Source organism: Pseudoliparis swirei, chromosome 6 (genome assembly GCF_029220125.1).
Source record: "Pseudoliparis swirei isolate HS2019 ecotype Mariana Trench chromosome 6, NWPU_hadal_v1, whole genome shotgun sequence".
Taxonomy (NCBI): Eukaryota; Metazoa; Chordata; class Actinopteri; order Perciformes; family Liparidae; genus Pseudoliparis; species Pseudoliparis swirei.
This window is the reverse complement of record NC_079393.1, coordinates 12621604-12636480: the sequence shown is the minus strand read 5'-3', so window position 1 is coordinate 12636480 and position 14877 is coordinate 12621604. Positions and strand designations below refer to the sequence as shown.

The window sequence follows — 14877 nt, the reverse complement described above, 5'->3', positions numbered from 1 at the left end:
TGCATCTGATCTTGATTGTCTTCACTTCTCACTGAAGGGCACTTTTTAGACAAATTATTCTAAATTGAAGTGAAGCAAAAGAAAAATGATCTATTATCAGAAATATGCCATTATGAAAATGATGATGCAATATCATGCATGAATTAAGGCAAGTGAAATGAACATATAGAATTTGATTGCATGAGAAGAATGGTGTTTAATAAACCATGTAATGAGTTAGATGTCCCCCATAGTAAATGAAATATCAGGTAAGCACCATTCCACGATCAGTAATGATTGTCACAGTGCAACAAAGAAAAATAAATATGTTGGGGTAAAACAGAACAAAATAGTCTGTTTGAATAGCGAGCTTCATATGTTTACTGAAAGGTAATTAGATGCATTTGAAGTAAGGATCACGTCTTTCCAACAAAAATTGTCATTCTGCTCAGAAACCAAAGGATAAAAAGAAGTTACATCGACCGAGAAGAATGCAGAAGTGCTCGCAAAAGCTCTCCGTGATATTATACATTGACATTTGTGCGTTGTGCACATTCTGTTGTATCTGCTTTGTTAGAGAAATGCTGTTTTTTCCCCGTTGCTATTAATTTGTGTTTCTGTGGGTGTGCAGTGCGAGAACAGAGGGATGTGGTTAACCCATTGTGAAGTTAGCTGTCATCATTAAGATTCTACAGATAACAGGCATGCGGATTTCTACGGCTCAGCATTATAGGATCCCAGACATCAAAGGCAGGTTTTCATTCGACTGTGTCTGCGGCAGAAGAAGAAGGAAAAAAAACAGGAAAGGAGACACAGTCAGGAAAATAAGGAAGATTGGGGGAAGAGAGAAGAGCATGTATACGTACCTGCGCCAGTCATGTGACACACTGCTCTGTAATGTGTTTGCCACCACAGTGGGTCCCTCCTGCGTAGTTAGCTCGTTGCTAAATCGACATCCGCTCTGATTAAGCGGCGCGGTCCTTAATAACGCCGTGGCCGTGCAGGTTGGTTCACTTTAAAGATCAAGTTCATTTCTCACTGTGGTCATTAAAGTGCCGGTCTGCGTGAATCAAATCTATACACTTACATTTTTATTTTTTATTTTATTTTTGAAAAAAAATGTTATCCACTCTTGCGTGCAACAACATTATTGAGCTCATATATTCATCTAGCATCCTTTGATATATAATCAATGAAAAGGTATTATCAATAGTATTTTTCTTTGTACAAATCTCGTCATGCCATTTCCAGTTCCATTACAAAGATATCACAATGAAGTTCCCTTTAATTCAGATTACTTTCTCCTTCAGCATGGTGCCATTATGCGTTTGCCATTACATCAGCGTGAGCTGTTCTCCAGTATTGAATGTACAAGAGAGAGAAATATGCTGGATTACAGAATCAAGGTCGACTCACAAGACACAGAGCAGCATTATCCCTTAATCCTGTGTTTTGGATTCAAATAGCCTTTTTACACCTAATCTTCACAAGTAAAATGACAAACATGAATACTGAGGTAGGTATTTAAATGTGCATTACCTGCAATGTTAAGGTCAAAGGCTTATGCTGACTTAAAGTGGCGCTACATCTTGTGAAAGAACAGACGATCACTTATTTTGTTGCGGCTGTATTACAGAATACTAGGAAGTCTTGTGATGAAATTTCCCCAGGCGGTTTCAGATGGATAAGTCTGGGAACTTTTCTTCCAAACTATGAGTCATTTGTTAGTTTTTCTTTGCTTTTTTTCGTTGCTTTTACACTGTCATATTTTGAATGAAGATACAAATCTCTGTTTGCTTTAATGTCTCACCAAGTCTCACTTGGCCTGCTGTACTTTGGCACTGGGGGGACACGCTTCACTGAGTCAACAGATATAGAGAGATCACCGGTTACAGCACAGAGGAAGTCTCTCCTTGACCAGGCTGGTCTTACTGTGTGCGTCAGGCTCAGCTGTGGCAGAGCTGGAGGAAACTTAAAGGTGCTGTGAAAGACTAAAAGTGGGCCAGCCGCTGCTGCCTCCTGTTGACCTACCTTGTTCAGAGGGTCCAGGTACAGACTGATGACAGAACTCCTCCTCAGCGGACCACATTACTAATGTGTGAGGGTGCAAGAGGAGCACACCCAGTGATGAATCACTCCCCTGCACCCATGGCATCCTCATAAGTCAAGAGTAAAAGTGTTGCGAGTGTGCTCAGTAAAAGAGCTCCTGCGTCCCGTCCACCATCGAGAAACTCCATCCGGGGGAAGGGGGAAGGCTAAGTGGTGCACATCGCGAATAGCCTGAAGATCTCCCTTAATCTTTCGGAAAACATTGTCCCACGAGTGGGACACTTGTTTTTATGAAGCCCATAGAACTTTGGAAAAGTTACTTTCACGCTTGAACAGAGTTGCTATTTAATAAATGAGAGTGATCTACATTGCGTTGATCTGGACTGTCTCACCGGACCGACCGCATTACCTGTAGTGACAGAGACGCATAAATATGTGTTAGTTTAAGCTGAAACCGTTTTCTTCGGAGGGTTTCTGCGCTGTGCAGTCACAGAAAAACGCTCCGCCTCATTACTCACTTTGGTGTTTCAATAAAGAGAATAATGGTGAAATTGTTCAGCCTAAACACCAGGGAAATATTGAGTAATTTCGAGGTTTTAACATATTTTTTCTTCTTTTATTGAAAGCCACTGCAAATATTGTACATCCCAGTTTGTTTCTCTGTTCTCTTCTTTCCTTCTATAGCCTCAAGCCAGAAGGTTAACTATTTTAGTTTACACGCCTACCTCCCCCCAGAGCTGATGTCAGGCTATATTAGTGATGTTGGGGGGAGTGTGTAAGTTTGACGCTCGGTAATACATCACACACTCCGGGGGGTCTCCCTGGTATGCTCCTCAATAATGAAGTTCATTCGTTAACTTCTCCCTCAAAGGCCAAGTTCCCCTGCTGCCCTTTTCAACAGCTATCGCAACTCTTACCAGAGTCACCCGACCAACAGAAGAAGATAAAACCCACAACATCATGCTTTGCCCCTTGACAGGCCCAGTGGTTGCCTTTGCAGGGCATGAAGAATAAGCAGGTCCATTATCAATCCCTCATGCCTGGTTATAGCCATAATTATAACAGGGAAAATGACCTGCTCTGTTTGGTTTGCCGTGGAGAGGCTGCGCCTTCCTAATCACCGCCTCCTTCCCTCCTGTCGTCCTCGTGCCATGGAGATGGAGATGGTTTTGGGGGAGTCTTGCCAGTTCATTAGAATTCACAGGGTTCCACCTCCCCGCCTAGCCAGGCTAAGCCTCTCACACAGACTGCCATGCCTGCGATAATCTCCCCTCCTCGTTCCCTTTCGCTCCTTCTCTCTCGATCCTCCTATCCCTTTCCTTTCTGTCCCCAAGGGCAGCTTCGCACAAAGGGGATGCGGTGCAATTCATTGTTAAATCTGATTTCTATTGATCTATTGAAAAATTGTTCTGTGAGATTTATGATAGCACTCCAGCAGTGCTGATGATCCTTCTTTAACCACTGCCTTTTCATTTGATAAACCAAATAAATAAACTGATTTATTCCAGTCACTTAAATGACAACCTTTGTTGAATGTATGAGGGTGCTTTTTTTTTTTAAAGGCGGTATCAATCAATTCAGTTCCGGTGGGAAGATTGTAAACCCGTGTGTCGCTGCTGAAGACGGACAGAAATGGCCTCGCATTTCACTTAGTTCAAGTCTAGCACAGAAATAACAGCAACTACGACGCAGCCGCTAAACAAAGTAGCGACTAAAAAGGAGCTGAGGGTGTTTGATGTTTTTCATAGAAGTGCAGTGCTTATTAATATTGTTCAAAGCCCATTGTCACCCCCTCACTCATACCTGCTAGGGGTCATTTAATGGGAGGCAGGCATGCATGTCTGCCTTAAATGTAAAGCGTGGTCAATACATGGAGGGCAATTTGGCTTTGCTACCACGGTGATACAGCACTTGTATTCATTTATTTTTTGCAAAAACTTTTGATTGAATTGATTTGGAAATACTCCTTTTTTGTGTTGGTTCAAAAAAAGATTTAAATTTCACTCTATAAATAACCGTGGCAGTAAAACAAAAGGCGATAGCCTTGTCAGCCATTCACTATCAGTACTGTTGTTGATTCAGATTACATGACAGTTGATGGCTGTACACTGCACCTATAGGAATGATATGATTTCAGGTGTATTCATTCTGACCCTCCTGTTCTATAAATAGTGTTCCTGTGTGTTTGTTTTGAGTGACAGATAGAAAGAGAGAATAGTGCTGAGCTGGCCCCGGAGTTGCAGCGTACATAAAGGATGAAGAGCAGTGTACATCGTCATCTGATCAGAGTTCACAGTGACTGTTAAGATTGCAGAAAGCACACGACTTACCCACAGCTGCTACCTTACTAGACACGGCTTTGCTCCATGGAAAACCCATTAGCTGTAATGAGTGAACAACATTTCCTCTAGCTCCACATTATACCATGAAACCCAGGCACAACAGCGGCATGTTGTATGTTTTTAAACTCTCACTTCTCTTATTCAAACTTGTCTTTAAGTGCAGCCCAGCGCAGTCCTCTGGACATAACCCAATAGTGTCCTCTATTTTCACTGAAATAGATATTCCCATTGTTGTCTGTGTGATTTATTGAAGTCTTCCCACAAGTGGAAGCCCCCAGGAAATTGCCTGGAATGGCCCTAAATTGGTTTATGATTGTGTGGTGTGGGCCAGTGCTGTTATGGTTCTAATATTATGCCCTCCACTCCTTGGCATCTATATTAAATAGCTCTGTATTGTTTTCATGGAGTGCCTGTTGAAGCTTGTTAATTCTACCTCTGCTTCAGGCTGGTGTCGTGCCTCCAAACACCCAGGTGGCTCTCGTGGTGGAATATAAGCCTCAACTCTCTAAAATACCTCACGACAAGATTGCCACACACATAATGAGGAAGTCCATAACAGTTTATCCTGTGGGGTCAAAGGCCGCAGAGAGCAACAGCACGCAGAGGACAGTTTTGAGGCTGGTCCAGAGCTGTAAGAGTTAAAATGGATCAGCTGCACGGTGAGTCTGTGCGTGGAATGGCTACTGACAGACTGCTAATGAGGCCATTATCAGCTCTGGTCCTCTCCTCTCCTCCAGGGGCACTAGTGGATGCTCTGCACCTCATCTCAATTGAATTCCATTCCACAGGGCTTGTTTACAGTAAATACATTTGCTTGGATTAATCCAAGAAGAGTGTGTGACACACATGACTGGGCTTGTCTAAATGCACACATTTAGTGTCTTTACCACCAACTTTCTCCCTCTTGGAGACATAGCAACTTCACTTTCAAGATTTATATTTTATACTCAAAGAAATGATTGACTAAAATGGCCCTATTGATGGCGACAGTGATCCGCACATTACTACACACAGACATTTGACCATCACAGCCTTTGTGGCTTAATCAATGCCCTAATGAACAACTATCAGCAGGGTATTGGCATCCTGTCCCTGGTAATGTGGAGCAGTCACGGGAGAGTGTGATCAAGAGCAAATGAAGCAGCTTTGCTGGAGACATTTCTCCTTTGGGAGGCCTGGGCTTTTAAGCACAATTATATACAGTTGCAGGCACTATATTTGTTGTAGAGCTAAAGAAGTAGAACAACATCAAGATTGTTTTTTATTAGTTTATGTTTTATGTTTTATGGGGTTTTTTAAAGGGAAAGTTCACTTAAAATAAAAATAAAATACATTGTGCAATACTGTTTGTGAGGCTCACAGTATTGTACAAAAACTTAATTTATTATTTATATTCCTTAATTAGATAGCCACAGGAAATGAGAGGACGGAGAGATGCGGAATGACGCCACACAGAGCCCCAGCTCCGGACATTGTGTTCCGTGGTTGGTGACTTACACACTTAAGGCTCAGGACTGCACCAAAAGAGAACGTTTGAAATAGTATTTGTCTGCAGAAAGTTTCCCAGTTACTGTGGAAAATGTGCAAAACTGGCATTTATTAGTTATTGTTGGTGGAAAGTAAAATGCTTTTTGTTTTTAGTTTTGTAATCTGGGTGAAACAACCCTTTAAGATGATAAATAGTGAAGATATGTAAGATGTATCTCTCTCTCCTGACACTGGTAATAAGGATGGTATCCTCCTCTCAGATGTTATTGGATAACTAGTCAACAGGAGCAACTCCTCCTACAGCATCATGTCGTTCTTTTCCCCCCTTAACCAGAGCTCAGCGTTGAGCCGCTGTGTGTCGAGCCACGGTTGGTACACTGATGGAGCAGCCGGTTTGTGAGACAACCACAGATAGTGGCAGTGAAACATGTCCCTGCAAAGGCCCTGGCTCTGAATCTGGTGAACTTTGAAGACAGCAACATTGAAACGAGTCAACGGCTCGGTCTCTGACATCATATTGTTTTGAATAGTTTCTCAGAGCCCGTCTCCGTGTAGTTTGTATCCCAAGCACGCTCCATTTGATGCTATCAGCCTCTGAATGATATTGTGTTCATTAGACGGTGTGCAATAAGAGACCGGTGTTGACACAATGTGAGTTAATGTGTTTAGTGCCTCTAATGGATCATAGAGGTCCTAATGAAACATTGTCATGGGAAGATTTATGTTGCAAGCTGCTGAGTCCTCATTTCCATTGCATATGTGGTTAGAAGGACCTTTATTCATTTAACAGACCACAATAGACGGCATCAAATTCAGATAGATATTGAGTGTGTAAAAGGGGAATACAATATTGTATAACGCAATGTTGAAATGCTGTCCATGTGAAAGCATCAGAATCTTGTGTTCAAGATACAGTGCTGCTGTAGTGTTAGTAATTTCAAACCTCTGTAGAGATTTTTAGATCAGCCCCATAAAATATCAAAATTCAAAATATTGATGGTGTAAAAAATATATTTTTCCTGTCATTTTTTATGGCAAATATTGCATCGCCTGATTGCATGATGTTTGTCTTGAGACAAGATGATATGAGCGCCAGCTTATTCATGGAAATGCCAAATGCAACATTGTTATTGGCCAAGGCTGGATTGCACTAAAACCAGAATATTGTATCAGAGAGAGGCAGCTGGTTAGGAGTCAGAACAGATTATCATATGAGAGAGGATGAGCGAAGAGTGGAGGAGGAGAGAGAGAGAGAGACAGAGAGGTAGGGACTGGAATGGGAAGCAGGGGTCGAGAGTGAGGGGCACAGGAGGGAGAGAAGGAGAAATGATAGCAAGAAACTCATTGCCCGGTCGCTGTGGGGTGGAAGGGATCATCCAAACCCTTCCGTCACTATCTCCCCTTCTTCACCTGTCAAAAAGAGTGTGTGAGAGCCATCGGAGTGTGTGTGTGAGAGAAGGGCATGCGGGTCCTCTGAGAGGTCATGGGAAGAAGCTGAGGCTCCACTCGTCCTCTCTCTGTGTAGCGCCCACCGCTGCTTGCAGACATCTGGCCTCACACTGATCACTCATATCTACAGACAGGGAGGAGGAGGAGAGCGGAGGAGAGCGGAGCACTTCGATCTTTGAGCCACAGAAAAATTACAGATTCCCCTCTTATCCTTCCTCTCCACTTCCCTTGTATTACTTCTGCTCTGTTTTGTTTCCTGGGCTATTTTTCTGCTTCATCTCTCTCTCTCATCCCCGTGTAGCCACGTATCCGCCTTTTATTTATTTTTTTCCTTCTTCTTTTTTTTCTTTTCTTTTTTTTGTTATCCTTGACATAGCACTGTTTTTTTTCCAAAGCAGAAAACAAACAGAGTTAAAGGGACAGAACAAGCGTGCGATAACCCGATGTCTGCTGGAACTGGTTCTGACTTTATCCATGCACTAAAAAAGATATGCCAGAGAAGATAGCGCGAGTGTGCTGTGTCTAGCAAGCCGGCATACAAGGCTCTGACTGCAATCAGTGGGAAGAGGGCCAGCTTCCCTGCCTGAGCTCTCAGCGCCCCTACTGGCTGCATGCTGTGCCAATCAAAGGCTAGTGGGTGGGGAGCAGTCAGACATGAACACTGATGTCACAGTCACATGGATTCTGGTGTGGTCATGCTCGGAGGCTGAGAGACAGAGCTGTGCTGGCCAGCTGCTGCTGAGACAGCAGTGGAGGGCTTTGCGCTGGTGATAGTTGTTCTCTTATGGACTCGAAGCTTAATGATGTATTTTGTGATTTCAGCTATGAAAGGTAAGAGAGAAATGCATGCTGATCCTGCACTCTGAGTAACAAGTAGGGAAGTACGACTCCGCTATTCATAGCCTGCCAACTCTTTGCATTTCATTTGCAAGGCATTCGTGTGACAGGGAGAGAGAGAGGGAGGGAGGAATACAGTAATACTGTGCTTCTGAATGCGCGCAAGTGAATTAAGATTTTCGAATATTTCTTTTCATGCATGAACAGTCGTCTTTTTATGTTTTTTATGCAGAAAAAGAAACTGAGCTACACTTATTTAACTTATTTAAAAATCTGTGAAGGTATTTTGCTTTGATTCCTTTCCTCCGTGTGTCTGTGAGTGTGTGTGTGTGTGTGTGTGTGTGTGTGTTTCTCGCTGCTACTCTGTTGTCTGGTGTGCTGTCAAAACCACAGCCGGTGTAATCTTTGCACGTCTCTGACGAGCAACGCTCCTGAGAAGTTTCTTTCGCATAAATGCGAGGTTGCATGCAGAGACAGGGGGCAAAGGGTCGTAAAGGGGGGGGGGGGGGGGGCTCGCGTTGCTATTCCTTTCTGTCCCGTTCCTAATCCTGTTGTTCCAGTCCAGAGGATGTGTCTGTTCCGCGGGAAGATGTGCGTGGCAGTGTTGAACATGGGTCGCAGACGGGCGACAAGGCACTGGCGCGACTGGCAGACAGTGATTCTTTGAGTTGATACCGGTGCATGCGTGTGTGTGTATATCTGTGTGTGAGTGTGTTGTGTTCCACTGACCTATTTTTCGGGTAGTCGGGTTTACATATGTGACCATGAGAGCCGGACTGGGTCCTCCCAGCCGCTGTGATGTTGATCTAGTATGCTTAATCCGAGCTCTTCCACCCCCAACATCATACGGGCATACATGCGCACACACATCCACACAGACAGTGAAAGTGCAGTCAGACATACAGTAAAGGACACACACTTCTCTCTCGCATGCTTGCACACACGCGCATAATCATGCTTCTCGCACATATGAATGCACTCATTCTTCCATGTGGAGAAATGTGAACAACCATATCAAAACAAATGCACTCATATTACAGTCAAATACAATGACATCAATGGGACTCAGGCAGCTGTCATTCTGTGTTGAAGGATACATGTCAGTAATGATCATATAATTTGATGCTCAATGACGCTTTTTTGGTCTTCCCATCTGTCCAGAAATATAATTGCTTTTTTATGGTATTTACGTCCCGACAAAAAAAAGCATACACTACATATTCATATTAATAAATAATAATCCATGTAAAAAAATATATATATGAATAATTCATGTGTGATAAAAAAAATTGTATGTATATTTGTAGCTTATCCTAATTACAGTTGATGTATTTCCATATTAAGTTTGCCATCTAGATGCAGTTAAATATCGTGCTCTTTGTGTGCGACTTGCAACTCTGACCATAGTGTTAATTCCTTTTTCTTTTTTTCGATTACAATGTGAGAATTCATTTATGAAGTGAGGCTCACGGTCAGTTGTGAATTGAGAGTAAGAGCAGGCCTGTAGCTCATTTCCAATGAGATGCATATGAAAAATGGCCTTTGACCTAATGTCCTTTATGCAGTTTATCGTGAAGGGCTGTATGAAATCAAATGGGTTTGGACAGAATCGACTGTTGTGTAGCTTTTCTATGACTTTTTAAAGTGCGGCATTGAGACACAACATTTTAATGTGTACATGTTCCGTGTTTGTCATCAGCCGTAAACATATTAAGATGTTTATGCCTATTTGCCAGTCTGTATGTCTACTCTGTGCTCGGTCTCACCCCTTACTGGTACGTTCAGTTGGATGGGAGCTGCTCGTGTCATGATAGGACACTGTAGCAATGTCAGAAATTAAATTAGAATATGAACCAGCTGTATAATTGGAAACTAATTTAAACGGCAGTAGTAATTTCTTCCTGAAAATGGTCAGTGAGATGGATGAACAGAACATGACTTTGTTATTATGTTAATAGTGTTCATACTTCATGTGCCTTTTTTGTTGATTTAAAAATAAAATGTGTTTCATACTGTCCATTCAAAAAATAATGTTAATATATTACACCAAACATCTCTGTCACTGTGGCTTTGTCTCTACTCTGCACCCCCCCCGCCCCCCACCCACCCCCTTACCCACTTCTTCCTCTCTATTCAGCCTCTCTACCACACCACTGCCTCTCAAGTACCTAATTACCTGTAATGGAAACATCCCTCTCATTACCCCATGCAAATTAGCCAGCCTACTCAGCACAATTAGGAGGAAAATTCCAATTACATAATTAAAGAAAGTTGTTTGATGTGTAGATTGACAGAAAAGGTAAAACGTGTGTCTCATCTATAGTACATATAATTACCTCTCCATAAAGAGCATCATTGTGACGAGGTGTACATAGCGGTGCAGAATGTAACTGATTACTTTTACCCATGTACATGTTATACTTCTACTCCAAATGTCTTAGCGCACTACATTTATGTGACAGTAGTTACCTGACCAATTAAGATTCTACATGCAAAACAGAAGAAAGACATTTTAGATCATTTAAAATATGAAATGCTGTAAACATGTACTATTCAACTATATGTAACCAATGATGATTAGTCAGTGAATCCTGAACCTAAATTATACAAAACTGAATAATTTAGAAGTTTGGACTCTTTGTTGGTGAACAATCTTTTTTTTTTAAAGAAGACATTTCAAGGTGTCCCTTTGAGCTCTAGGTGATTTTGATTGACATATCAAAATATTTTATTAGGTTTTACAAAATGAATTGAACTCGAAAATAACCAGCAGATCCAAAAAATGAAAAGATATCGATGGTTAGATATACTAATTGCACCCATAGGGGCTATTTCTACGAGTTGGATGCTTTAATTATTGTATTGTACATTTTTCAGTTCATTCTTATAACGTTACTTAACACTGAGTACGTTCACAGTGTAGTATTAGTACTAGTAAAATAAAGGATTTGAGTACTTCTTTTTAAAAGCGTCGAAAGCAAGGCCCAATGCATGCAGACTGCACATTAATATGTGATTTAACACGAGTGTGTACCAGACTGTTAAAAAAATTCTGGGCCCGTAGAGAAGCTAAAGCCAAATATCTTGTGATGGGCGCTTTAAGGCTATGTTAACAAGGCTGTAAATATCTGCTGTAGATTTGGTACTCTTTGTCTCTTTCTATCAGGGGCCGATTGAGGTGCTCACTTCCCAGTGCTGCAGGCTCTCACACATTAAAGCAGAGGTTAACAAGATTGGCTATTATCCAGTTAGGGATTGAGGACATGAAGAGCTAAAAGAAAAAGCACCACAGATTAAAGTGAAGGCAAATATAGAACAAGTCACCTGCAAGGATTTAAAATAAAAGCCTCATTTACAAAGAGAGTATTTTAAGAAGTGTTCATATTTCTTTTTCGGCCGATCAGAATAATTTGACTTTGAATGTGAACATAATTCCCATATTGATCACATTACACCTCAAATTAAATATTTATGTTTTGATTTAATTTCAACTTTTTCCTCCATGTTACAGTCAAATTCAAAAGATAATATGAGAGCAGAGAAACGACGAGAGTCCCTCTGACAGATGGAGGCTGCATGCTTTAGCCCTCTCGCTTGCCTCTCAGCTGGCTAAAGAAGGGGAATGGCGTCCCCACAGGTTATTAAAGTGTGTGAGGTGTGTCTCTGCTGCGCACACTGAGACGAACATCCTGGCCGCCTGGCTGTGTCTGGAGGGACTAGTTAATGAGATATTGACTGCCCATTGAGAGCATGGATTTTTGATTTGGCTCCATAGAAGTTGGAAGGATAGGGAGGTGCACTGTGGAGAGGATAGTTTTATATTTTTTGTTTTGAGTTACTAGTTATAGTTAGTATAGTTTGTGATGTTACAATTCATCTTTTAGGAATTATTGTTGTAGTATTATAAATAACATCATAATCAATCATGTTACTAATAATCAGGATACAACAAGAATACATACGAATAAATTACAAAATGATATAAGTAAGAACTTATATTCTTAATTGCATAATGCAAAAAAGTACATGCTTTATTACAAGCCATACTTTGAAAGGTATTGATACAAATATGCTATTATGTAGAATATATGGAGGAGACTCGATGAGTCTTTGCAGTAACCAAATGAATAGTCTAGTTATACTCATATGGGAGTATAGTTTGTATGAACATTAATCTGTGACTCCACCCAAGCCCTTGGTAGTGTGCCAGGCCGCTCTGTCAGTCATCTCGTCTTGTCAGTCACACCGTGTGGCTTTGACAGATTGGTCCAATCACATGCAAGATTAAATGACCCTCCTGTCCCATGTCCAATCAAACAGCGGGGGACAACAAACAAGATAAGCATTGGGCTACATGAGATGATTTGTGTTCATTCGGATCCTCAATTTTGCTGCCCAGCCAGGTAAAAAAACTGAGCTGGGCTTCCTCAAACGCCTCCAACTTAAGGGTAATTTCTTGCGTTACTTTCACTCAGTATTTCAGGAGTCACTTATAGATCCTTTGAAGTGTCTCCCTGTCATGCAGCATTTAGCTGCTGACAGAATACTCCCACAGTCAGCACTCCTTAGATAATCATATACCACAGTCCATTTCTTTTTCTTCTCTTTCTTTTTGTAGCTTCCACTAGAATATGTGAAGTGAGTCGACATTGGATGTGTTTCGATGTTCACAGAAACCGTTCCCTGTACATTCTAATTAGTTTTTATTTTAGTAAGTTACAGTACTTATATGCATACTCTGTGGACTTATTAAATTCATAAATAAGAATAAATAACATTTATTTAGCCTGACTTGTCCTGGTTTACCCTCATAGGCTTTGTCCCTTGAGGCTCAGAAGTTAACAGTGTTTTCAGAGAAGTTTTTCCCCCCTGTACTTTCATTCTGAACGTGTTTCGTACCACTGGCTTTTTCTCTCTGTGGGCCTCTTGAGGGCTGTCCATTGGCTTTTTGAAGTTGCATCAAAGAGGAAATGGGGAGAAAAAAGCATTATTGATTTTGCGTTTTGTCTGACTCAAACACTGAGGACAGAAAAACACATAAGGAGTTAGGTGATGGCAATGGGGCAGCTCCGTCTCTTGTGGGTGTGAGCCAGGGGGAGACGGGGGAGAAACCAAAAAAGTGGTCGAAGGTGAGGAGGAACACCAGACGACACTAATGCATCTCTCCCTCGAGCCGTATGCTCAGTTCTCTCGCTTCCATCATTCGTCCCATCCTTTCTGGTTTTAATGGGAGAGTAAATAAAGGCCATTACTGTACTGCTGGAGACAAACCTCCATCCATCCGCGCGCGATAGCTTTTCCTCCTCCATCAGGCCAGTGACTCCGAGCTCTGACAGCACTCTCCAGTTGACCTGCTTTTCCATGAAACACCAAGCTGCTCTCTTCTCAGTTGTAATCAGATCTCCCTGCTTGTTAAGCATGCCGGCAGCAGACAAGAAAAGGAGGATTGTTTGTGTGGTTCATCCCCTTTTTCCTCCTCCTGGGTCAGCGCAGCAGAGGTGAGATGAGAGTGGAGTTCTTTTCTGCCGTTAAAGTGACCTAGGGTGACCAAAAAGGAGCTCTCAGTGACAGCCGCTAATAAGAGCTGTCACTATAATGGCTAACTCAGCACTTTTGCGATGGACATGTGGTACAGCCATGTTCTGTGAACTTTATTGAAAGTGATGACCTCGGTTGCACATATGAATGTCTATGGAATTTGTATTAAGACATTGCACATTGGGATGACATTGTCAGAGTTGCAGCAATAGAATGCTGTATAGTCAGGGAGCTTGGAAGGGGTCAGAGGTCACAGCATACTAAGTCACACTCCCCTCTGCTCTACGGAGAGCGGCTGCAGCATCTAAGGACCCTGGCGGGGAACAAAGGATGAAAAATGAAAGGTGTACAGAATGTTGATGAGATGAGGGAGCAGGCAGCGTTATAACAAAGATCACAACATGCGCTGAGACGCTTGATTACAAAAGGGAGAGAAGTTTGTGAGGCGTTTGATTACGTGTCCCAGCAGAGGCCATTAGGGGTTCTACTTGTTGGATGGCATAAATTACACTCGTATGATCTGTCGTCTGCGGTGATGGAAAAACAAAGATTATGAATCCCTCCGAGCACTAGGGGGTGCTGTTCAAGATAGACAAATAATAATAATAATGTTGAAGTTGCTCCAGTCTCCTAACTTTGCTGTCATTGCTTCAGCACATTGTTATAGGGCATGTTTGAATCTCCCAGAGGAACCTGTGTAGGCCTGAGTGAAAACTAACTCAAGGTTAGCAGCATTAGGCCCCCCTCACCCAAACTAAGATGCATGAAAGGAATTGTATCATCATAAATAACAAAGAAAAACAGCCTTGCTTGAACAGACTGCTTAAGATTGATTTGTATGCACATGCATTCATTTGAAATAAAAGAAATGCTGTTTCAGGGCTAATTGCAAAGATGAAAGGAAGTATAATCTGCAAGGCAATGAACTTTGTTTAAAGGAGCAGCACATGGCTTATTCAGGGCCATGGCGCTTTAATGAACTCCAACCTTTTTTATGCACTTGTAAAGTTTATTTTTGCCATTGAAACCGTCTTTACACAGTTATATACAAGAGCAAAAGGATGCGCTCTTTTGCATGTGTCTGACTCAATTCAGCAAGTCAGGCAGCAGAGCCAACTAAACAATGCGTGTCCTAGACAATGAGAGTGTGCATGCTTCCCAGCGGGAGCAAAGGGGTTAACTGGCTGTGGAGAGA

The 14877-nt window shown here is 42.0% G+C and overlaps 1 protein-coding gene across 2 annotated transcripts in view; it reads left to right on the top strand.

Annotated features, from left to right (window-relative positions):
- Positions 1 to 14877, top strand: part of roraa (RAR-related orphan receptor A, paralog a) — a 172152-nt gene that overhangs the window by 119792 nt on the left and 37483 nt on the right. The window contains exon 1 of one of the 2 annotated variants that reach the window (XM_056416825.1): positions 8041 to 8138. The exons of the other annotated variant lie outside the window; for it this stretch is intronic. Within the exon in view, the coding sequence (XP_056272800.1) occupies positions 8108 to 8138 (31 nt within the window). The 5' untranslated portion in view covers positions 8041 to 8107. Of the gene's footprint in view, positions 1 to 8040; positions 8139 to 14877 lie in introns of those variants that run through there. 2 annotated transcript variants of the gene reach the window in all.